The sequence below is a fragment of the Lampetra fluviatilis genome, chromosome 4, assembly GCF_964198595.1.
Source record: "Lampetra fluviatilis chromosome 4, kcLamFluv1.1, whole genome shotgun sequence".
Taxonomy (NCBI): domain Eukaryota; kingdom Metazoa; phylum Chordata; class Hyperoartia; order Petromyzontiformes; family Petromyzontidae; genus Lampetra; species Lampetra fluviatilis.
Window position 1 is genome coordinate 30,248,477 of NC_136278.1, and position 23,830 is coordinate 30,272,306.

Sequence of the window (23,830 nt, forward strand, 5' to 3'; positions counted from 1 at the left end):
CCGCCTACGATTCAAACAACCGAGTGCTGATGTTTATATTTTTTTGGAAGGGCTGCTAGAGCGGAGGCACCCATCGAGAAAGGTTTTCTTGGAATTCGGCCGATGGCGTGGGGCTTCTCTCAGCTCTCGTCGGAGCGACGGAGCGACGATCTCCATCATATTGTGGTGCCGCCGGGTCGTCTCGGCGTCGCGTGTGTGGGACGTTGGCTGGGGAGATGTTAATTCTAGATTTGAAGCTTTCGTGACTGCAAGGATTCATACTCTTAGTTGTTTCGGTAAAGTCACGTAGGTAAAAAAAATGAAATTTAAGAACTTGCATCTTGGAATCCCTGCCTCACTTGATACAGCAAATCTGGCTGTGACGGTCCCACCTGATGACGGAGACTTGTGTTGCCTCCGAAACGTCGTGATTTTTATTATTTTATTTCTTATTCATTTTAATTTCATTTTTTTTTACCTACGTGACTTTACCGAAAAAACTAAGAGTATGGGGAGATGTTCACCAGCACAGGAAGCCGCGGGACTGGAGTGCACCTCAGGCCGCCGCCGCTGATGATGATGATGATAGGAGGTGCAGTGTTGATTTCGGTATCGATGAGGTTTGTGTGAGAGCTGGAACTCCAGACTGGAGCACAGTGCTACGCGGTAGAGTGGAGCAGAGCCGATTATGGTCGTTTATTTCCTGGTCACCGATACACACATTTATTCTGTAAAGTGGGAGGTGCAGATGACCCAGTGCATTGTGAATCTGCTGACCTGTGCTGGTGACGTGGAGACACGCGGCGTGAGATCATGTTGTTATTTGCGCCAACTCGTGCAACTTGACTCCTGTTAGAAGCACATATAATTTGACTCCTGTTAGAAGCACACGTAATTTGGCACGTGTTACAAGCACTATTGAATGTGCTTTATAGGAATAATTTCCCTCCTACTTCCCGGTGAGTCCTTTTATCCACAGGCAAGTGCGGACAATAGCAAGAACCGTTGTGGGTTTCATAGAATTTTCGGAATATACATTTTGGGACAATAAAATTAAAGGGCAAGGGGAAATTGGATAAGGGCTGATTCACATTATTTAACATACTGTGTTTAATTATTATACTTTCATGAAGCTTAATTCCATTTCATCCTTGGCATATTAAAGGAAACAATACTATGTGTATAAATCTGACATTGGCGATGTTTCGATTTAAAGCTTTCGTGACTGCAGGGATTCATCTTCTTGGTTCTTTCGGTAAAGTCACGTACAAGGGAAATAATAAAATAATACAAATAAAACATAATAAAAAACAATTCTCACAATTTTTATTATTTTATTATTTCCCTTCTACGTGACTTTACCGAAAGAACCAAGAAGAAGATTGGCGATGTTTTTTTCATGTTTATATAAGAGGTAATGTAATAGTACAGGTGCAGCCTTGCAAGGTCAATGCTTGTGCCACTGCTGGAGGAAGGGTCTTAACTAGACGAAGCACAGCAGATGTCCCCCTAGAGCAGGGGTGGGGAACATTTTTTCTGGCAAGGGCCATTTGGATATTTATAACATCATTCGCGGGCCATACAAAATTATCAAGTAAAAAATTAGCCCGTTATATTTGGTCAAATATTTAATTAACTCACCCCTAATGCGATGGCTGGAACTGCTTCTCTTTGGTGAGGCGTGTGATGTTAGCTAGTATTGATGATGTTGCTACTCGCAACTGCTTTTCCAGGTTTGCTCCTAGATTTATTGAATTTCGAGTCCCGCCTAAGGTTGCCATGGCAGGGCCAGACCCAAATGATTTTGCGGGCCTTATACGGCCCGCGGGCCGGACGTTCCCCACCCCTGCCCTCGAGGATACATTGGCCTACTTTTCCACGCTGGTCAGACATTGCTGAAGAGGTATCCGTACCCACACTTTACTCCACCATAAGCGTGGCCTGCCGATCGACTCACTGTCGCTTCGTCCTTGTGAACTGCTGAGTGGACAGAGGCGGGGGCATTTATGAAACTTGCCCCATTGTTTCAACTGCGACGGCGGATGATTGAACCAGCGACCTTCAAGTGCGATGACGGTGCGCTAACTATTGCATCCCCGTAGCAAATAAGTCAATTGGCTCTTGCGCGCATCTGAAATCCAGCAAAAGCTACGCGGTTGCTCTTCGCGTGCAGAATTATTTTTGTTAATTGAATGTAAGCAACAGAAACAAAGCAAAAATTATTTGCATTCGCTGGCAAATGTAAGTTTATAATGTGTGTTAAGGTTTCGTGTACATCTGAGATTAGCACAACAGCAAAAGGTCTGCAAATTATTCCTATTTCCATTTGAGTTTTCCATGCGTTTTGTGTTCATCCGGATAAATGTGCTGGATCAACACTCGGAAATGTAAATATAACCAGTGACGAATGAAGCGGCGTAATTATTTACTGGCCTCTCGATTATTACTGCTAGGAACCTCCTGGTTACACCAACCCACAGGGGATTATTGTGTCCGTCCGTCCGTCGTGCAGGGAGGGGCTGGGAGGGGCTGGGTAGGGAGGGTGGGGCTGGGTGGGGAGGGTGGGGAGGGGCTGGGTGGGGAGGGTGGGGAGGGGCTGGGTGGAGCTGGGTGGGGAGGGTGGGGAGGGGCTGGGTGGGGAGGGTGGGGCTGGGTGGGGAGGGTGGGGAGGGGCTGGGTAGGGAGGGTGGGGCTGGGTGGGGAGGGTGGGGAGGGGCTGGGTGATGAGGATGGGGCTGGGTGAGGAGGGGCTGGTCACCCCGTGGTTCCCTTATAAAACTCAACGTTTAACCTACTCACGCCGGCTTGTGCCCGCCCTCACAGTCGGCCATATTTGCGGAATACACCACGCCGCCGTTGACCCTGGCCATTGACCGAGTAACCCAACGTTCCTACCAGCTCCCTCCGCAGGAATGTGTTTTAGGGTCTCATTTTCATAATCTTTGACTACGACTCAAAAATCGCGAATGCAATCGTGGTGTTCTGACTCACCCATTTCATTTCTTACTTAAGTTTTGAGCCAGCCGGCCAGGACTCGGCAAAAAGACGTTGCTCACGTTTGTTCACCCAGGCAGCCGGAGAGTAACACACACACACACACACCTAGAGGCATCTCTTAACTCATCACGATTAAGGGTCACGATTCACGTATCAATTCGAGAAATGAACGAGGATAGCGAGTTTATGGAGATTCATTCGAAGAGATGTTTTTTTTCCATTGCGATGAATGTCGCAGTCTCGAATCGATGCAGGGGTCCGCGTGAACTCGCACGTGCAACAGACATGAATGGCTAAACTTCTGTTCTCATACAAGCGATTCTAAGCATATACCTCAACAGCTTAACGTCAAATATTACGGAAATCATTGTCAGATCTCCAAGATGTACATTGGCATTGTTCATGTCCTGATTGTCAGTCGGTTTGTCGCATCTTCAGCTCAAATCTGTGTTTATTTACGGGGGAGGTGGGGGTGTGGGACAATGGTCTCATGTTCAAGTTTCAAGTTAAATTTATTAGGTATATAGCCCTGTGAGCCATGCGGCTCTTGAGTCGGGTGCAACCGCAACAAACTAAATATGAACAGAGAGCATCTTGAAGCGACGACGCGCAACAGAAACATCCTGGATATAAACCAGCAATTTAACTGATGCAAATCAGTCCCGCGCCGAGTAATTGCACCAGACTTTGTATTTCCCACTACGGGAGTCGCTGTCATTCCTGGTTCACGTTCCAGCAACTGCACCCACGTCGTTACGCAGCCGTCGCCGTTTACGTAACCGTAAAATTGGCCCGTAAAATATGAAGCGACTGCATGGGCAGTGTCCTGCAGTGACATTATTTAGCGGAGGCGCGCGGTCGTTTTCTCGAGGGATTTGATGGGCACGATGGCTGCTCGTTTATGTAACGTTTAATGAGGTCACCCGGCCGGGGGACCTTCCGATTCACCCACGCGGGTTCCACGAGGGGGAAAAAAAACAACGAAGACGATGCCGGTGACGGTGGCGGTCATAAATTGAAAACATAATCAGAATTATTTTATTTATCGTGGAGAAATCCGATGAGCTAGGAAGCTCTTTTTTCACAGGCGTTCAGGAGTTTTCACAGAAATCCACAGACGATGATGAAGATCAAGATGGGGCTTATAACAGCAATGCAGCTGATGATGATGATGATGGTGACGATGAGGCTTCTAACAGCAATGCAGCTGATGATGATGGTAACGATGGGGCTTATAACAGCAATGCAGCTGATGATGATGATGGTGACGATGAGGCTTCTAACAACAATGCAGCTGATGATGATGATGGTAACGATGGGGCTTATAACAGCAATGCAGCTGATGATGATGATGGTAACGATGGGGCTTATAACAGCAATGCAGACGCTGCATGACCGGTCAGTCGGCGTGACCCGCTCGCTCGCTTCAAAGCGACGCAGTGAACCGTGATGTAAAGCGCCCAAGTCGGAGCGTGCGAGCGTGGTGGAGAGAGACAGAGAGAGATTCGACACGCGGGCATTTCTGGCCACGGCCACCTCCCAATTGTGAGGTGGTGGTGATGACACACAACGCGCTTGTCACGGGCGAACCGAGATCCCTCGCTGGTCTCGTCGAGGAGGAAACTCCGGTCGACTTCGCATCGGCGGATTTATTTTTGGGTAGCCATCGAACAAAGGGCGGTCAACAACCGCGTCTGGAACCCTCTGTCTTGCGATACGAGGAGGACACTGGGAGCGATGCACTTTAACATCATCTCGATGATGAAACTCGTTTCTTCAGAGCTGCTTTTCTGGGTTCGCGTCGTCGCCATCGTCCCCCCCGGCATCTTTCGATTAGCGCGGTCGGCGACTTGCGGTTGCGAAAGAAGTTCAACACATTCTAGATTTGAAGCTTTCGTGACTGCAATGATTCATACTCTTAGGTTGTTTCGGTAAAGTCACGTAGGTAAAAAATAAAATTGAAGACGGAAGCTTGTGTTGCCTCCGAAACGTCGTGATTTTTTATTTTATTTGTATTACTTTTATTAATTATTTTTATTTTTTACCTACGTGACTTTACCGAAAAAATCTTAGAGTATAAGTTCAACACACACACACGCGCTTACACATACGTGATGTTCCCCTACCTGCACAAAAAACAAAATAATTGACCGCACTTGAGTGACGGCCAGCCTCTACCCCCCTCCTCCTCCACCGCATGTGTCCGCCAGCCCGGTCGCCGTGGAGACTCCGGGGGGCGCGAGGGGGATGAGAGGGATGAGGAGGAGGAGGCTGCTGCTGCTGGTCCCTTGCACGTGCGCGGCACCGCGAGCACCGCGCTCTTACGTAACGCGGCGGCTTCTGATTCGCGGTTTGCGTCTCCGCTCTCCCCATGCCGCCCCCGCCTATCTCCCTCCCGCACTCCCGAGCGCGCCGAGGATGCAGCAGCAGCAGCAAGCAGCAGTAGCAAGCAGCAGTAGCAGCAGCAGGCAGCAGCAGCAAGCAGCAGCAACAACAGCAGCAGCAGCAACAGCAGCAGGCAGCAGCAGTAGCAAGCAGCAGCAAGCAGCAGAAGGCAGCAGTAGCAGCAAGCAGCAGGCAGCAGTAGCAAGCAGCAGCAGCAAGCAGCAGCAGGCAGCAGCAACAGCAGCAGCAGCAAGCAGCAGTAACAGGCAGCAGCAGCAGGCAGCAGCAGCAGGCAGCCCTGCGTGGTAGCGACAGCACCGTGGGCCCTTGCCTGCCACGGATTGACTCGGGCCCTTTCATTTTTTGGTCATTTAAAAAAATCCTAATAAAGGGGCAATTCGTCTTCGTTGTTGTTGTTGCGTTTGCAATCAGAATGTGTGGGGTTTGTGTTGTTGTTTTGTAATTCTGTATTGATAATTATTCATGTAATTGTGTTTTTGGAAGAAGAATAATAAGAATAAGAAACGCGTTGCTCTCTCGTTATCTTTGAATAATAATCCGATGTATATAGCGACCGTCCACGGGCGAGGTTCACGTACAGACACGGGTGTGTCGTCGTTCTAATGTTCATTTTGAAAAACAATGTGTGTAGAGTGGTCAGGTGTGGTGTTGGCCCATTTGAGAGCCTTAAGCAATTCATAAAATGCGAGTGAGTTGAGATTTCTTAGAGATGCTGACTAAGGCTATCGATGGAATGGAGATATTTGAACAAGAAAAGTTGAAAAACATAGAGCTACAATAAGATGAGAGAAGATATTTATGTTAGTGTGTTATATTTATTCGCATTTGCATTTCAGCTGACATTGGAAGCACGCCTATTTTTTCTCATGAATCAGCTGCTTGGGACTTGTGCCCAGCACCACCCAGTGTGGGTGGTCCACTTATGTCATTGAAGTTCATCAGTTCAAATCAAACCTTCCCTCTGTAATAAACAATAGAAAACAGTTTGTGGTTTCACGCTTCAACACATCGGTGGGCTAAAGCAGTGAACTATTTGTCTTTTGTCAACGTGACACTTTTTTACTGATTGGCCGTGTCGGGTGGTGGAGGGTTACGACACATTTATAAATAACGCGATCTAAACCCAAAAACTTTGATTATTAATAATATTGGTCGCGAAAGCCTACGTGTTAAACATTACATTGTTTTAAATCAACATTGTCAATAATTCACACATTTTGGTTGTTTATCAAATGGTAAAGCTTTCTAACGTAGAAAGCAAATGTGACCTGGTGTCATAACCAATGGCCAACGTTGTGAATTACCAGTAATTCACAAAATTGTAACACACTTCTTCTTGAAAGCTTTGAAGGCTGGATGCCCGATTCATCGTCGTGTTCTCAAAATATCATTGGCAAATTCTGCTCAAGTCGTTAAGGAACAGCTGCTGCGTAATTACTGTTCGATGTTATAAACTATTGACCTGAACTTTGAGTAAGTTATCTGAAACGTTTAAAAAAATCAACGCTGTTTGCTGGTGACAGCAGCCAGCGCAAACATGCATGCACATGCATGAACCTCGCAGACTAATAGAAAGGGACACTAGCATTGTTGCTCGTCCAAGGACGGGTGTATATTGCAGTAAATTTGAAATATTCAATAGAAAAATTGTTCAGCTCATGATTATTAATGAGGGGTGGGGGGGTTGCCCCATGTGGAGTGACGTCACGCGGGGGGTGGGCCTCATGTGGAGTGACGTCACGCGCGCGGGACGGACAGACATTTCTGGGTGATTATAGCAGGTAATGAGTAAGTTTCTTAATAAGTTACTCATGTATAATTGTAACTCATGAATATTAATGACGCTGTGAACAATATTATCAGATCTCAGCAGCTAAGCAGGTTTGAGCCTGGAGAGTTGAATAGTGCTTGGACGAGTGACCACCATGATGGACAGGTGGTCATCAGCCTTCGTAGGTTTTCTCTGACAGCAATTGCTCCTACAGTCTGTTAATGCATTATGGGTTACCGTTGTCTTCATGCCTTACAGAGAGTCACTTTCAGCCAGGTTTTGGGATAGCCATCTGAGCGATGTATTTGTTTTTTTTACTGATTTCACGTTCCTGTAAAGAGCAGGGCTCGGCTACTGAAATAACAAGAAGAGACATTTTTTTTTGATGATTAAAAAAAATCGATATTTCAAGAGCCGTAATGCATGCGGTGAATACGAGACGGTCGTGCTTAATAAATAACGTCAACGAAGCAGCGGTGCTGAAAGAGCCGCATGCGGCTTCAGAACCGCAGGTTTGCCGACCCCTGGCGAATCGTTACGTAAGATGACTTTGGGAGCTTGCTGACACGCTTTTTTTTATCCCGATTGCATATTTTAACGACGTTAATTGTTGTCATGAAGGGCAGCGTAGCTCGCTGGCCTGGTTAGTTATTCTTTGGTTCTTTCAGTAAAGTCACGTATAAAGATAAAATAATAAATTAAATAATAATTAAATAATAGCATACGACGTTTCGATTGCAACACAAGCAATCATCATCAGGTGTTGCAATCGAAACGTCGTATGCTATTATTTAATTTATTATTTTATCTTTATACGTGACTTTACCGAAAGAACCAAAGAATAATTCCTGCAGTCACGAAAGCTCCAAAATTAAGATTGGTTAGTTATTTTTGTAAGTTGTTGTTTTCTATGGTAAAGGTGCAGCCCTGCAATTGCGTGCTCGTGTCACTGCTGGCTCAAGGGCTTCCGTTCCAGGGGGCTCTGGAAGACGCCTCGCCAGGCATTTGGCCACCTCTCTTCTCCACTTGGCCGGCTTGGAGATGTGTGAAGGAGGTGGCAGTGCCCAGCACTTGACCTCACCACACGCCACTTGCCGATTGACCAACTGCGGTGTTTACATTTATACTGCCACGTGGACGGAGGCGGAGGGGTCAAACGTGTTCACCAGACTTGTGGTGAACACGTTTGCATGTTCACCACAAGTATATGTGGGGAATGCAGACATGATTCCTTGCAAAGGTTTCAGTTTGGTTTTTTAACATCTTGACACAGCTGTTTTATTACCAGAAAGGGGAAAACCCTGTTATAGTTTACTATTTAATACTGGCAAAGGAGGTCTCATGATGAGACGGAGGGGTTTTAAGAAACTTTTGCACCGCTGTTTCAACTCTCCCGCCGGGAGACTGGACCGCCGACCTCTGAGTGACGCGTCCAGCGCTCCAACCGTTCCACCACAGGAGCATTCCCATCGCTTCGAACAAAACAACAACAAAAATCTTGAATCTATCGGGACAGCTGCATGGGAGCACTCACCTGCACGAACGGAGTTGTTCTCCGCCGATGCCGGAGGGAGTAAATTGTCACTTCGGGTCCGTGTCTCAAGCCAGCTGTCTCAGAGGGCTTCCGAGGCAGAACTTAGCGGAGGGATGAAAAAAAAACTGGGGCGTTTACAAGAGGCGGATCAAGGAAAATTCCCCCGATGGGACGGGGCAGAAACTCCTGAAATGTTTTGATTTTCTTTTTTAAATAGGGCCCTATTTAAAGGGGGGCGATCAACCCCACCCAACCCCTCTTGGATCCTGAGCGTAGATGACACAAATTGAACTGCACTTGAGATTGCTTTAAAAAGTTTCGACCGCCCGCGAGCGTTCGCAAACGGCGGATTTTCAGGCTCCCCTAAAGTCCTCGGCCAACGATTTTCGTCATCGCCGACTCGAATTGGAACTCTTCGATTCTGTCACAGGGCAGCTGCCGTCGTGCTGGGACGTCTTTGCCTCTCTCTTCAGCAACTGTCCTCTGCCACCACTCTTGAGAAACGCTCTCAAGAGCAGTTTGACTGATTCATGCACGTGATACTTTAAGTTCCTTTGTCAACGGAATGCTGTGTAGATTGAACCGCTTTCCCTTATTTTTCGTGAAAATTCAGATGCGTGCGTGTCACCCAACGAGAAAATAATCGTCTCGTGTAAAAGTTTTGACGTCGCGCCTCCGATTAGCACGGTTGGCTACGTACGGCGCGAAAGAAGCTCAACATGAAACATAGGTAAAAGTGCAGGCCTGCAATGACTCACTCACAGCATTGCTAGTGGAAGGGCCTCCACTAGAGGGAGCTTAATAGAGCCCTTAGAGAGTGTATTTTGGCCTACTCTTCCCTCTTGGGAGAGTTGGGAGTACTCACACCTTACCCCACCACACGTGACCTGGCGATGGAGTAACTGCGATGGACTCGTTTATAGTAGGGGGTGCAATTTAAGACACTTACATTTTTTTGAAATAATAAAAAAATATATAGAAAGGAGAACCAAATATAGTGAAGGGCATTCGCTGTCGTAAAGAGCCCCGGGCAGTTATGAGAAAATTCCCCGAGTGAAAATTAATAAGACTACCAGTTCTCGAATCGGCAAAAACTCTCTTTCTCTCTACGTTGCGACAACGCGAGCAATGTGAGCGTAGAGACGTGTGCGCGTGCGCGTGCGTGTGTATCCGTGCATTCGGCTGCGCGCGCGCGCGCGAGTTTCGTCCACCTCTATTTCGGGGGTTGTTTATGTGCGCCGGTGAATGTGGATGGATGTATGCGACGTGCGCGGGCTGTGTGAATGAGTGTGCACCTCCTCCTCCTCCTCCTCTAATAGACCGATGTCTCCTGGATGTGCGCGCGGGGTGGTGCGGGGGGGGGGGGCGCGCTTTGCTCCGTCGTCCCGATGCATTTTGGGGCGCAAAGTTGTGGCCGTGTGGGTGCGCGAGTGCAGTATGTGATCCTGTAACGCGGTAGTTTGCGTTCCTGGAGAACACCGCGTTAGGGATCAATCGCGTTCCAATAAATAATATGTAGTATAGGGTAACGCACAGTCCGCGGGCTGAACAACGGCCGAGGCGCGCGGGTAGCATCTCGAAAAGCATCCAGCAGCATCCCGTCCCGTACGACCGCTTGTTACGACTCACGCGACGTAAGCTCCGTTCGATCGATCGCGTCGTATCCAATTCGCGTCCGCGTTTTAAAAAAAACAAAAAAATGCGTTCCCGAATACATTCAACGCGTTACACATCCAATTATGAAAACACACAAGTTGTCGGAGAACACACCGTGCGCACGCGCGCGCGTTTGCGTGCACGCGCGCGCGTTTGCGTGCACGCGCGCGCGTTTGCGTGCACGCGCGCGCGTTTGCGTGCACGCGCGCGCGTTTGCGTGCACGCGCGCGCGTTTGCGTGCACGCACGTGGGATCGCGGTTGTCCTCGTTGAAGGGGTGGCGCTGCACGTGGGCTGAGCAATTCGTGGGCGGCTCGCAAGCGCGCGGGGCAACAGCCACCCCGGTGAGCACGCGGCTCATCGCCACGCCGATGTTGAAGTGCCCGAGAGGGTCTGAGCGGCGAGCGCAGATTGCTCTCGTTCAATTATTCAACATGCCCTTCCCCGAGCAGACAACCTCTCAAGGAATGTTTTTTTTTACACTCCGAAAAGAACCAAAAAGTGTGTACGTCTGAAAGGTCACAATTTCATTATGTGTGCGGTATATATGTAGGGTGCCGCGGTGGCTCGGAGATGTTAACTACCTCGCCTGGTATACAGGAGGTCGGGGGTTCGATCCCGACCCTAACGATGCCTGCTGTGTCTTTGGAGTCTGCGTGTCTCTTTCTCTCCCCGTGGTCGCGTGGATTTGTCTCCGGGTCCTCCGATTTTTCCCTCCACATATCGAATCAACATCACGCGTGTAGAGTATTTAGCTGATATAAATGTCCACGTGATAAGTCACTTCGTTTGAGCAATCATTCGTGGCCAGGTCGCTTCTGGAAAAAAGAGCTACATAGCTCAGTGGCCCTTACCCAGTGAAATAAAAAGAAAGTTTAGTGAAGTAACCGCCTGACGCACGCACCTGCCTCTTCGAATAAGGGACGTACGCGTCGGTGATTTTGTAGCATTGCAGCCATGGGCCTGTTCGCAGGAAACTTGGCTTGGAGTGATGGTGCCTGGAGGGGGTTATTTTTAGTTGTTGTTCCAAATGTTCGGAGTGAGAAGTGCCTCGGCCGAACACCTAAGTTCTGAGCGCACGCGTTCACTGCGTTCCTTTAAATTCACGTTTTTTGAGTTGCAGCCTTGCACTTTCTCTCTCTCTCATGCCACTGCTGGCAGATGGGCCACCATCAGAGGGAGCTCTAGAGAGAGCCTCTCCATGGGTATTTGGCCTACTCTTCCACACTGGCTAGATGATTTGGAAGAGGTGGGAGTAACCACACTGTAACCCACCACACACGAGTTGCCGATCAACTGACTATAGCATTCTTGATTTGAAGCTTTCGTGACTGCAGGAATCCATACTCTTTGGTTCATTCGGTAAAGTCACGTAGGTAGAAAAATAATAGATCACGACGTTTCGATCGCAACACAAGCAATCGTCATCAGGTGGGACAACCACATGCCATTCATTTATACTGCTGGGTTTTCAGTTTCATTTATTTGGTATAGCCCTGTGAGCCATTCGGCTCTTGAATCGGGTGCAACCGCAACAAACAAAAAACAAAACATGGGTGAATAGAGGAGGGGAGATGTAAGACATCTGCACCATTGTTTCAACTGCCGCCATGGGAGAACCAACTGGCAGCCACTGGGTTGCCAATGCAGTGTGCTCACCATCGCATTATGGCAGGATCCATTTTCAAAGTTTTAATTGGAGCAACATGCCCGTGACAGCCAGTGCACCTATGTCCACCATCCAATTGCTTACCGGTCTTTTTTCACTACTACGGCTACAGTCATTGTTGTATAAGCCTGGAGTACAGTAGAGCCATTTTTATATTGGCTGCTACGTAAGCAGTTGTTTGTGCAAAGGGACATCATCAATCCACTGCGATACGAAAGCCTCCCCAAGGTGTCACCACCTCTCGTGGTCCTGCGATGTATTCATCCACCGAGCACCTGCACCCGAGCTGACTTCAACACTTCGTCTCCATTCGGACGCGTTCCATTCCTTGGCTGCCACATTGTGATTATTTTTGACCGTCCGCCATCATCTCTTCTCGGGGTATGATCCTGCGCAAAAAGCCCACTTAATTTTCCCAACGGGTGTTTTGAATTATGGAAAAATGTTGAACTTCTTTTCGCGCCGTACGTAGCCAACCGTGTCTGGGTGTTTCCTCTGCTCCACGCGTTCTTCTTTAAGCGTCTCGGTGTAATTCCAAACACGTGCGTCCCTCCAGGCTCCTCTGTGCACTTTGTTATTCCTCCGTTACATTTTGTCTGCGTTAACGATCACGTTTCTGAACCACGCGTCGTCAGCAGGTGATTCGCACCCGTTAAAGATTCTCCGGTGGAGCGAGCAGCCTCTGTTTCTGAGCGATGTCCTGTGACGGGCATCGTCGCTTGCCACTAGTCACAGAAGTTGCACGACAAATTGACGTCGGTCACCGCATCGCACGCGTTCATTCAGATGTGCGCTTCTGCGGCCGTCTGGAACGCTCTTCCATCCGAAATTAGGAAGCCACTGGAGCTATGTACTTTAAATCTAGATTGAAAACTCATTTTTCTCGAACTACTTTTTGTGTTTAGTTTGTTGTCCTTCCCCGGCACCTCCGAGTAGTACGGTTGGCTGTGTACGGTGCAAAAGAAGTTCAACGTACATTCACTGAGCAATGAGTTTGGGAACCTATCAACAGTCAAATTAACGCCATAGTTTCTCGTCTGACTCCACTCTATGATTAGTTCCATCCTCATCAATTGACTTAGCTGAACCAGCTATTTACCATTTTCATTCACGAGAATTAATCAAGTTTTCGATGTGCTTGTTTGCGGAGGTAACACGGTGTTTTTTTGTTTGTTTTAAATTAATTACGTTCGTCAATATTCGTTGCGTACTCCTGCGGCCATATTCATTAAAGCTAATTCCTTGTTGACAGGGCACAAAAAGTCAAATTAATTGCGCTAAAACACATTAAAAAAGAAACTTTACTTAAAGCTTTCGTGACTGCAGGAATGCATATTCTATGAGTCTTTTGGTAAAGCCACGTAAGATAGACAAATAAATAAAAACATATCACGACGTTTCGATCGCTACGCAAGCAATCGTCTTTTATTATTTTTCTATCTACGTGGCTTTACCGAAAGACCCATAAAATATTTTTAAAAAACCTTTTAATTAATGTGGGTTGCAATAAATAAATAAATAGGTCACACGATCTGGCTAAGTGCTCTTCGTCAGAAGCCTACGCATTGCAGCCACTGTTAGCTGCAACATCTCTGCGTGTTCGACTCAGGACTAATGGGTGCTGTTTAACTGAAGTTTTAAAGTAAGGTTCGTCTAAGATAAGGTGATTCAAATTGGGCGCTGCGATAACCCCCTCGCCTTGTGTGCAGGAGGTCGTGGGTTCGATCCAGACCCGGACGCCTGCTGCTGTATATTTGGAGTTTGAATGTTCTCTTATTGCCCACATTTAGAAACATGCCTTGATTTGAAGCTTTCGTGACTGCAGGAATCCATACTATTTGGTTCTTTTGGTAAAGTCACGTAGGTAGAAAAATAAAACAAAATAAAAATAATATATCACGACGTTTCGACAACACGTGGTCAGATCTGGAACGAACGGAGGGTGAGGCCACACTGGAGCGGGGTCCAGGCTGCCACGTGGCCGCGCGTGTCTCTCTCTCTCTATCTCTCTCACGCTGTCTGTCAGCAGCGTGAAGGAGTGTTGTAAAAGAAAGACAAATAAAGACCGGATTCCAGAAGTCGCTTCCACGACCTTTCTTACAGACCTATCAATTGTGGCCGGGTCAATTCTGAAAAATATCTAGTATAGCTCAGTGGGCCTTACCTGGTAAAATATTTTTTCGTAGTTTAACTTTGTGTTACAAATAGACAATTTCAAATGCTCACCGAACTTGCATATCGTTGGCGTGTTAATTGTTCTCAGGTCTACATACAAATACTTTGTACCTGATAGTACATGTTGAAGCATAACGACCCGTTGTTTTAAGTGTTAAAATTGTAGGATGGCTTTAATTGATCGTAACAAGATTTCTGCAGACACTCATAAGTCGTCTGTGGAAAAAGAGCTTCATAGTTCATCGGATTTCTCCAGAATAAATAAACATTCTGATTCTGAAGTCCGCGCTGAACACGCAGCCTAACCCAGAACACCGCACTTGGCGCAGTCAGTTTGTGCTCTGACTCTGTAGAGGGCATTGACGAGGGAGTGGAAGGCTGTATCTTGCAGTGAATGTTATGTTTGGCTATATCTGCGAATTGGACTGTGTTTGGCTGTGTCTGGTGGAAGCTGTGTATAGCAATGGGACCTATATCTGCATACGTATATCAATCAATTGGACTATGTCTAGCTATGTATGGCAATAGGACCTGTATCTGCGTACGTATGGAATATGTCTGGCGATATCTGGCAATTGGTCCCGTATCTCCATACATTAGCCCAATGTACTGTGTCTGGCAATATGATATGTATCTGCCTATATCGGGTTGCCTATAGCAATCAGTGGAACTGTATCTGGCTGTGTTTGGCAATGGGACCTGAATATTCCATATATATATCTGGCGGTGTCTGTCAATGGGACTCGTCGTTTGCCCGCGTCCGACGATGTAAACGTCACGGCCGATGCACGCAAGCTGCATCCCGCTTCCAACGCTCTGCGGCGGCGCACCCTTCAGACTCAATTATCCAGCTCTGGCCCGAGCAGGCCTCGACTCAAAACTCGGATCACAGGATAGTGAGCACGCATCTGCGGGGGGGGGGGGGGGCAGCTGGAGCGATCGGCTCCCGGCGGGGTTGTCTCAAAGGTATTTTTCACCGCCGACCCCAAGGCAGCTTGCGATGCTGATTACGTGACCTTGACCTTCAGGTTTATCACATTCGCCCCCCCCCCCCCCACGAGGTGCAGCAGCAACCAAAGGCTGCCCCCCTCCTCCCCCCCCCTTTTGCCAAGGGCGGTGAGCAGCTTCCTGTGGCCTTCGCGGCTCCCAGATGGCTCTGGAAAGGGCTATTGATTGTTTTTCATTGCTTGCACAATTGAGGTGTAGGAATGTTCTTGGAGAGCTGCCTACCTTATTCTTCATCCCTACAGCGGTGCTCGAGGGCCGGGAGATGATTTATCCGTGTTTTTCTTTCCGCGTGAGAAAAATACTTCGTTCCGCAATGTCTCATCCCCCGCGCCGATGCCTTTTCCAACGGAGGCCTGCCTGTCGGAATGGCTGCAATGTGGCCCACTTTGTCCTCTGACTCTGGAATTTTTCTTGCTTAGATAAAATTGAAGAGGCCAAAAAGGAACTGCAGGATCCCGACAACCAGATCAACACAAGCGGCACAGGTAACGAAACAATCTCCTCTGTGTCGACAAAAATTGGCAGTCCTTTTTCAGTCCACTGCTGGATGAAGGCTCTCCCCGTGCTGCGTTGGTTGTGGAGGTTGTTTGACGATACTTCACTGTGCTGGTCAGTGTAGGTTGCTGAAAAGAGAGACGTGGGAGGAGGGGTGTGGGGTGGGAATGGAATATTTGGGTCAGATATCACTTGCTACTGATGTTAGCTGTGGCTGGAAATAAAATTTTGATCACCGGGTTGACAGCTAACTACAGCTCCACCACTCTCCTCTGCCAAACATATTTAATATTGGGGCCTTAAACAATGAATGAATGAAATAAAGCAACGCATGTAAACTTAAAGCTGGTATTTTTTATGCATCAGCAGCAGGCCATGCTTTCCCACTTGATGACGGACGCTTGTGTTGCGCCCGAAACGTCGTGATTTATTTTATTTTATTTTTTATACCTACGTGACTTTACCGAAAGAACCAAAGAGTGTGGAATCCCTGCAGTCACGAAAGCTTCAAATCAAGATCGAAGTGTAACACGCTCATGTACATACATGAAAAATCCACACTAAGTTTTAGGGCAATTGCAGTTCGTTATTATTGAAAAAATATATAATTTTAAAGCGTCTAAAGGCATGAAATATTGCTATGGTTTATTTATCCATCTCGATACGTATAAAAAATATGCCCGATAACAAGCAAGTGGATTTACCCATGAAATTCCTTCATACGTTACATCTGCAATTACAGCAGCCGTGATCATCTCTAAGCCGCGCACTCTGCGGTGTCCGTTCTGTCTCCTCATCTTCTTATTCTGCTAGTCCCACACGTGCGGCACTCCGTCGCGGCGCTTCCAACGCAGACAATAATTATTAGGTCTGCAGCTGTAATGCGCCGATAATGTGTCCTATGCCGGAGATGTTGATTGATGTGGCGCACTTATTCGCAATCACTCAACACCCGACCCACAGATTGATTTTGAAGATCCCAAGGCAGTGCCAATGGCTTGCCTTTGCCGCGTTTGCGATTGTCAGCGAGCACTTGTTACTTACTTACAAGTGGGGGGGGGGGGGGGGGAGCGGTGGCGTGGCGGTTAGCGCACCCGTCGACCCGAGTTCGATTCCTGCACACGACCAATAACTTGTGGCGATAATTTGGATCGGTCCTTGCCCTCCCCATCCGTTGTGCAACACTAAACATCTGCACTGGGGAGACAGAGGCGGCCGGGCGTGGTGTTGACCTTCGCAGTTGATCATTGATGGCACTCGCTCCAACAGTCTGTTAACGGCTATCGGAAGGTGGGCGGGTCTTTGTCTCTGTAATTTACATTTGTTTACTTCGTCCAGGGCTGTCTCCCAGCCAACACTTTCCTACGCTTGGCCACTTGCTCGCAATCCTTCCAGAAAGTGGTCCCCGTGTTTCTTCTCGAACGTCAAAATAAAATGGGCCACTTGACTGCCCCGTTAAGGGCCCATTACAGCCGTATTCGCCAATTGCCGCGGCTTACTCAAGTCGCCACCAAACGGTGATAAATGTCCACAAATATGATTTGGGGAAATTGATTGCTCCATATTTTTTTTCATTTTAGAGAGTGCAATTACCGATCGTTGTGGCTTCAATTACCTGCATTGAAAGGCTATTAAAAATGTGCAAGTGATAAATTGAGGGCCCATTACACGGACAGGTAATGGGCCCTCACCTGATTCTTTATAAATAAACGTACTCTATGTGAGCGTTAAGTAAGTGTACTATTGACGAGTCCGTGTAGATTTAATAAAAGTGGTTTTAATTGTGTTAGTTTGCACTCGATAAAGGATGCACAGAAGAGTACCATTACATTTTTTGTTGTTTTTTTCTCCCTAGGCAACTATTTTAATGGGTAAACAGGGTGAGCCAAAAATCAGGACCCATGGGGGTTATGTAATTTATTTCAACACAGGCATTAAACAAAATTTATTGTTTATTCTTGAAGCTAACACTTCATCTATTATCATCACGAATGTATCTTCGTCTTCTTCCTGTGGGGGTTGTCAAAACACATTTGGTGAACCTTACCCAAAAAGTTCTAAAAATGAATTTCTGAAGAGCATTCACGCATGCGTTAATGTTAATGAGGGTCAGTTTCGACATGTGTTAAAATAAATAAAATAACACCATGCGATTTTTTTATATTTAAATAAATATACGAGCCCTATGTGTCCTGACTTTTGGGCCACCCTCTGTATGTGAGATGCTGCAATTTTGTAATGGCTATCAACCATTGACTTGCGATTTGGAGGTCACCGGTTCAATCTCCCAGTGCAGCACTTGAGACAATGGGGCAAGTTTCCTAACCTCCCCCCCCCCGCCCGCCCGCCCGCCCCCTCAATCTCTGTCCACTCAGAAATATAAATGGGTTCACCGCTGTTCAGTCGATCGGTAGGTCACATGTGCAGGAGTCAATTATGGGTACTTTCACCTTTTCAAAGGCGTCTGTCCAATGGGGGAATAATAGGCCAAAATACCCTCTCCTCTGGAACTCCTTCTAACGGAGGCCTTTCCGCCAGCAGTGGTGAGATCAGGGAATTTCCAGGGCCGCGCCTTTACCCGCGTGTATTTACTATATTTGTGTACAATGGCTAAATAAATGAATAGTCCAATTTTACAGCCTCGAGCGGAGGAGGAAAGAGGTTCACACCATCTGGGAGGGCAGGTTGCCTCGCTGGTTTGTTGAGTAGTGGTGGTGGTGGTGGTTGGGGTGGGGGGAGATGGTGGGGTTGGCGGGGAGCGTGGGGAGGAGTGAGGGCTGGTGGGTGGATGGAGGAGCAAGAGGGGGCAACAGGGGCCGTGCCTCAAAATAACTCCGTTGCGTGGGTGGAAAAGCCCACCGCGTCATGCGCGCGCGTGCGATCTGGCGGGGTGGGGGGGAGGACTTAATTATTCACGGAGGTAGAATCCCCCATTCCGCGCGCACGCCTCGTAGAGAGGCAACGAGTTGTCGCCTCGCCGAGACGCACTCCCCCGCTCCCCTGCACAGATAACAGAATGCCCTTTTCATTGGCGCCCGTCGTGGCACAGCCCACGCGCTTGGCTTCTCGCGCGCTGAGTCATCTGACTCCCCGGCGCGATGTGCTGCTCTTCAATAGCCCACATTTTTTTTATATCTTTCCGCCGGAAGCCCAAATGAGGCGATATTCTCTTTCTGAGCGGCAGGCACGGGATGCCTGAGAATGTGAACGCGCGTGTGTTTGTGGCGTGCGTGCGCGCGCGCGTAATGGGGTTGGATTTCTTTTAAAAATCCAATTCGTTTCTCGTTCGTTACCAGTCATGTCGCGCAGCTATTTTGAACCCTTAAACCTGTTGGAATGTTTTTTTTTTGTTGCGGGAATTACCAAGGCATCACGCTGTTAAGCGTTGCAGTGAAATCTTAAAGCGCCTCTGAGAATTAATGACGGTAGGCACATCCTGAGCCAGAGTCATAGCGACAAAAATGATTCTATATGTGACAAAAAAACACACACACCTTTAACTCCATTGTGCGTGTTAATTACTACCCAATTATCCAAGCCTCTTTGGCAACAGAGGTCATTCATTTTCAAGGGGGTCTTACCTGTGAATAAATAAAGAACATCAATACATATAATTTGATGTTCAACAATATGAGCCGCATTTAGGTGCATTCATACACTACATTGAAACATAAGTAAATGCTGTCTTCTATCACATTCTGATGCATGTAATATTTTTTTTTCAAAGTACAGCCCCTTTGTCAAATTCTACTCTTGTATAAAGGCCTTCCCTACTGTGTTGGCCGTGGGTGCTGTTTGACCTTACTTCACCATACTTGTCAGTGTTTTTTGGTGGATGGTAGGCCCGGAAATTATATAACTGGTACAATTCTCTATAGGTTTTATCCAACAAAGTTGTTTTTTTAGCTCCATAAGTTGTACTGCTGCATTGGTGTTCATTTTCTCGTTAACGTTCATGTTTTTTTCATCATTGTCATCAATTTCATGTTTTCGTTACAAATGAAGTAAATCTGAATGTATTGCCATATACTAGCAATTTACTGCTGGATACATATTTTATAGTGAATTGCCTAAACCTATAGTAATGGTCAAAGTTTTTTTTTCAAGCAAAACACTTGAGTATTTCCATAAAAGCTCCATTTCTAATAATAAGACATTATAATTACACCGTTTTCATTACAGCTGAAGCGCAGTAAATCATTTTTGTTGTAAATTAAATCATCTCCAAAACAAGCTAATTGTGGTCATTATTGAACGAGTATTGGGGCGGTAATTAACTTATCTTGGTGTGAGCGTCTCACGCACGGGAATTATAATGCGAAAGTTGAAACTCCTGTGTTACTTTGCTTCAGGAGTCAAAGAAGATGACTTTATTGGTGTTGATTAGTTGGTCATTTGACATGGACTCTTGCTGAGCTGGAAGGCAAGCAACGGTCGATGGATAAGTCAATATTTTTGGAACCCTATGGCATGAGTGCTGAATTGATTTTTTTTGTATCACACATTGCTTTCCTTTGATCAAGATTTGCCCCAAAAAACATTGTGGCAGACAACTTATCTCCGTATCGCCCACCAAATTTGGTTAGTAGAAATAATTTTGGTCCAACATTCAGGTACTGTATCATTGTAAAATATGTGCAATACCAAACACACGTTCATCCAGTTGTTCTGCGAGGGTGATGTCAAGTAAGAACCCACTTGGAACACTCACAGAACACCCCCGTGCGTTCGAGAACAGCCCATGGAAAAATATTTCCACAGGTCACACTTCCCACACATCCTGCTAGGCAGCAAATGCTTCTTATGTGGAAGTCAAACTGATGTTATATCTATATGTGTATATCTCAAAGCCACAACTTAGCAAGATTAAGTAAAAAAAAACTAATTGGAGGTGATGGTTTGTTTTTTGCAGTCATTGGTAACAGGACCTAGACCCATTAGTCCGCTACGATTAATTACCCACTTTAATCATCAGTCGCTGAGAGCTGGATTCGAACACAGGTCTCAACAGTGCCGGCTTTGTGCTCTGACTTCTGAGCCACCCGGCCACGTCTTGTGGCTCGGTGTCTCGTGCACATGAACGCCCCATTTCTGTGTGATCCACCATCCCTGTCTTCCTCGCCAATCAATCACATTCATACGTCGTGCAGCCACCAGAGCTTAATCACTCACTCGGTATTTTTGTAATGCTCACAGGCTGGCTTGGAGTAGCGACTATCGCCATAAGGCACTATTACTAGCGTACAAGGTATACGTATCCATAATAATCCTACATTATTATACCCTATATTTATATACTGTTATAAACAATTTAACACGTAGGCTTTCGCGATCAATATTATGCATAATACAGGTTTTGTTTCGGTTAGATTACGATCTAATACAAAACACCTGTACTATAGATCTCCTGAACAAGTTCATACAAATCCTATAAACAGGTTTATAAACAATTCCCAAACAGCGTTCCAGACTGTACCTGGCTGAAATTAATCACTGGCTGCTACGCTGAGCTGCAATCAATAAATCTCATTGTTGCGATATAGACATTTATCATGTTAACGATGCCTCGAGGAGAGCTGCCTTCTGGAACTTAAGAGCCGTAGGTAGACACCTTAGTTCCCTGGGCAAGGTACCAGGTGCCACTATCACGCTTTCCCAGCAGCAGCAGCAGCACCACTACCACCACCACCCTCCTCCCACCAAAAAATTTAAACTACCCCAGCCGCCACTGCTTACAATTCGACTACAGATTCAGGCTGCGCACCCTTCGAGAGAGATGCTCATGCCGCCCGCCCCACCCTTACTATGGCACTGATGGGACCTCATTGGGCATGTCCATGCTGGACATCCCCCCCTCCGTGCTACGCTGTAAGTCTCCGTGGTTCAAGGGAATATCGGCGAGCCCTGTTGAGTCTAAAAGCATTTACTATTTTTTATTTCACCAGATAAGGCCCACTGAGCTGTTTAGCTCTTTTTTTCAGAAGCGGCCTGGCCACCACAAATGATAGCTCAACGAAGTGGCTTATCGCGTGGAAATTTATAGCAGCCAAATACTCTAAACGCGTATTTCTAAACTTAGAGGGAAAAAGCAGAGGACCCAGATAAAAATCCACGTCACCACGGGCAGAGAGAACACGTACAACTCCAAATATATACAGCCGTCAGGGTCTGGATAGAACCCACAACCTCCTGTATACCAGGTGAGATAGTTAACATCCTGCCACCATAGTGCCCCAAATTGTTGTTTGACGCTTCAGCAGGGCCGCACGGGAGAGGGCCACCCGCTATGACAGAGGGGGGTGGGTATATGATGACCAAGAGATGGACTATCTGACTATTTAAGTATTCGATTTTTCGACCGAGTTGATGGTTCAACTAATCGGAAAGGCTAACATAATTGGGGGAATGTCACCACCTCTGTCCCACATGTGCCGCTGGCCGGTAGGTTATAGGCAAATATAATTTTTGATTGATTATTTGACTTAATCGTTGAATCATCCCAGCTCCGATCGCAACTATAAATTATGGAACATATGCATGGCTGTATCGTGCTTAGGATTACGGTTTGCGCTGCGTATACATCTATAATACATCTATAATTGCTACAATGTAGGGATGCTGCCACGGTGTGATGGTTAACGCACTGGACTGCAGAGGTCACGAGTTCAATCTCCTGCTGTGCCAGCTGAAACCAACCCCCCGCCTCTGTCCACCCAGCAGCAGCAGCAGCAGCAGCAGTCTGGATGGGGTCACCGCAGTTAGCCGATGAGCAAGTTGCGTGTGGAGGAGCAAAAACACGGACGGGTGCCGTCACCTCTGCCAAGGCGTCTGTCCATCGTGGAAGAGTAGGCCAAAATAGACGCTCCAGACGGGGATTACGTAGAGCTTTCTTTTAGGGCAGGCACCTTCCAGCAGCACTGGCGCGAGCAAGCAACTGCAGGGCTGCACCTTTATCTCTCTTTTTTACGTGTACGGCGTTACATGCGCGAGCTGATCTCATTTTGTGTTTTCGCGGAGCTGACGCGCCCACGCACGCATTGCCTCTCACCCTGTGGTGGGTAACAGCAGGGTTTTCGCGCAAGCTGCCGCAGTAAATTGGCCAGGCCTGTCAAAAGGACATCAGTTCCTTCACGGTAGCGGTGTCGGTAAGCGGTGCCGTGGCCTCAAACGTGGCGATCGAGAGGCCGAGATGAGTTCCAGCGAACCTCAGTTTTGTGAAGTAAGGGACACACACTTGCCAACTATCCGCATAGCTTCTGTTGTTCAAGGAAACATTGTAAATGTAAATAATAAAATAAAAAAAATAAAACATAATAAAATAATTCTCTCGACAGACCTGTTCTTCACCTGAGGACGGCTGCTTGCGTTGTGGCCGAAACGTCGTGAGAATTATTTTATTATGTTTTATTTTTATTATTTTACTATTTCCATTCTACGTGACTTTACCGAAAGAACCAAGAAGATTGTAAATGTACTTCTTAGGGCACCGCAGGGGTTGCCGTGTAGGGGGGGGGCAGGCGGGCGGGTCTCCGAGTGCAGCGTTACACAACAGACAATTTGGTGCAAAGCATCCTAAAGGCCGTGGCGTCTGCGACACCTGAGCTAATGCTGCCGCCGAGTGTAAGCACGCGCTCGTGGGTGAAGGAGAACGCTTAATGGCTTTGTGCAGACTGGCAAAGTGCTGCACGTGGTATTCCGGCGAGGGCGCCTCATTGGTGACGCGTCTGCTGCTCCCGCCGTCTGCGCGAACCGCGAGGGAGAAATCCCGCGAATGAAAAGCCACCACCGCTGGAAGCCAAATCGTCCCGAGCGAGATCCCCTTGGCAACTTCAGAAGCAGCAATCAGCGAATCGGTTGGCTATTTTCAGGGACTGTATAATTGCTTTCGATTTACGCGTCGTGCTTTCGTGTCCTTTGTCTCAGTTGTTCCTTTACGTCGGTGTGACCGCTGAGTGGAGGCAATTACGAGGATTTGTTCTCGTTCAAGCGCGGAGTGGTTGACGGTGGTGATTGTCTGCTGGTGGCAGGCAGGAGACAACATTGCCCCCCCTTCTAACCAGCCACGTCATTTCGGCAGCCTCGCCGATTTCACGATGCGCAAGACCCATTGCACTCTCTATTACACGTCCGTGAATGCACTC

The 23,830-nt window shown here is 47.3% G+C and overlaps 1 protein-coding gene across 4 annotated transcripts in view; it reads left to right on the top strand.

Annotated features, from left to right (window-relative positions):
* LOC144931735 (uncharacterized) overlaps positions 1 to 23,830 on the top strand; it is an 82,705-nt gene that overhangs the window by 28,441 nt on the left and 30,434 nt on the right. For 3 of the 4 annotated variants that reach the window (XM_078855968.1, XM_078855969.1, XM_078855970.1), the window contains exon 2: positions 15,614 to 15,679. In XM_078855968.1, coding sequence (XP_078712094.1) covers positions 15,614 to 15,679 — 66 coding nt within the window. Of the gene's footprint in view, positions 1 to 15,613; positions 15,680 to 22,470; positions 22,535 to 23,830 lie in introns of those variants that run through there. The other variant, XM_078855971.1, reaches the window with a different exon arrangement.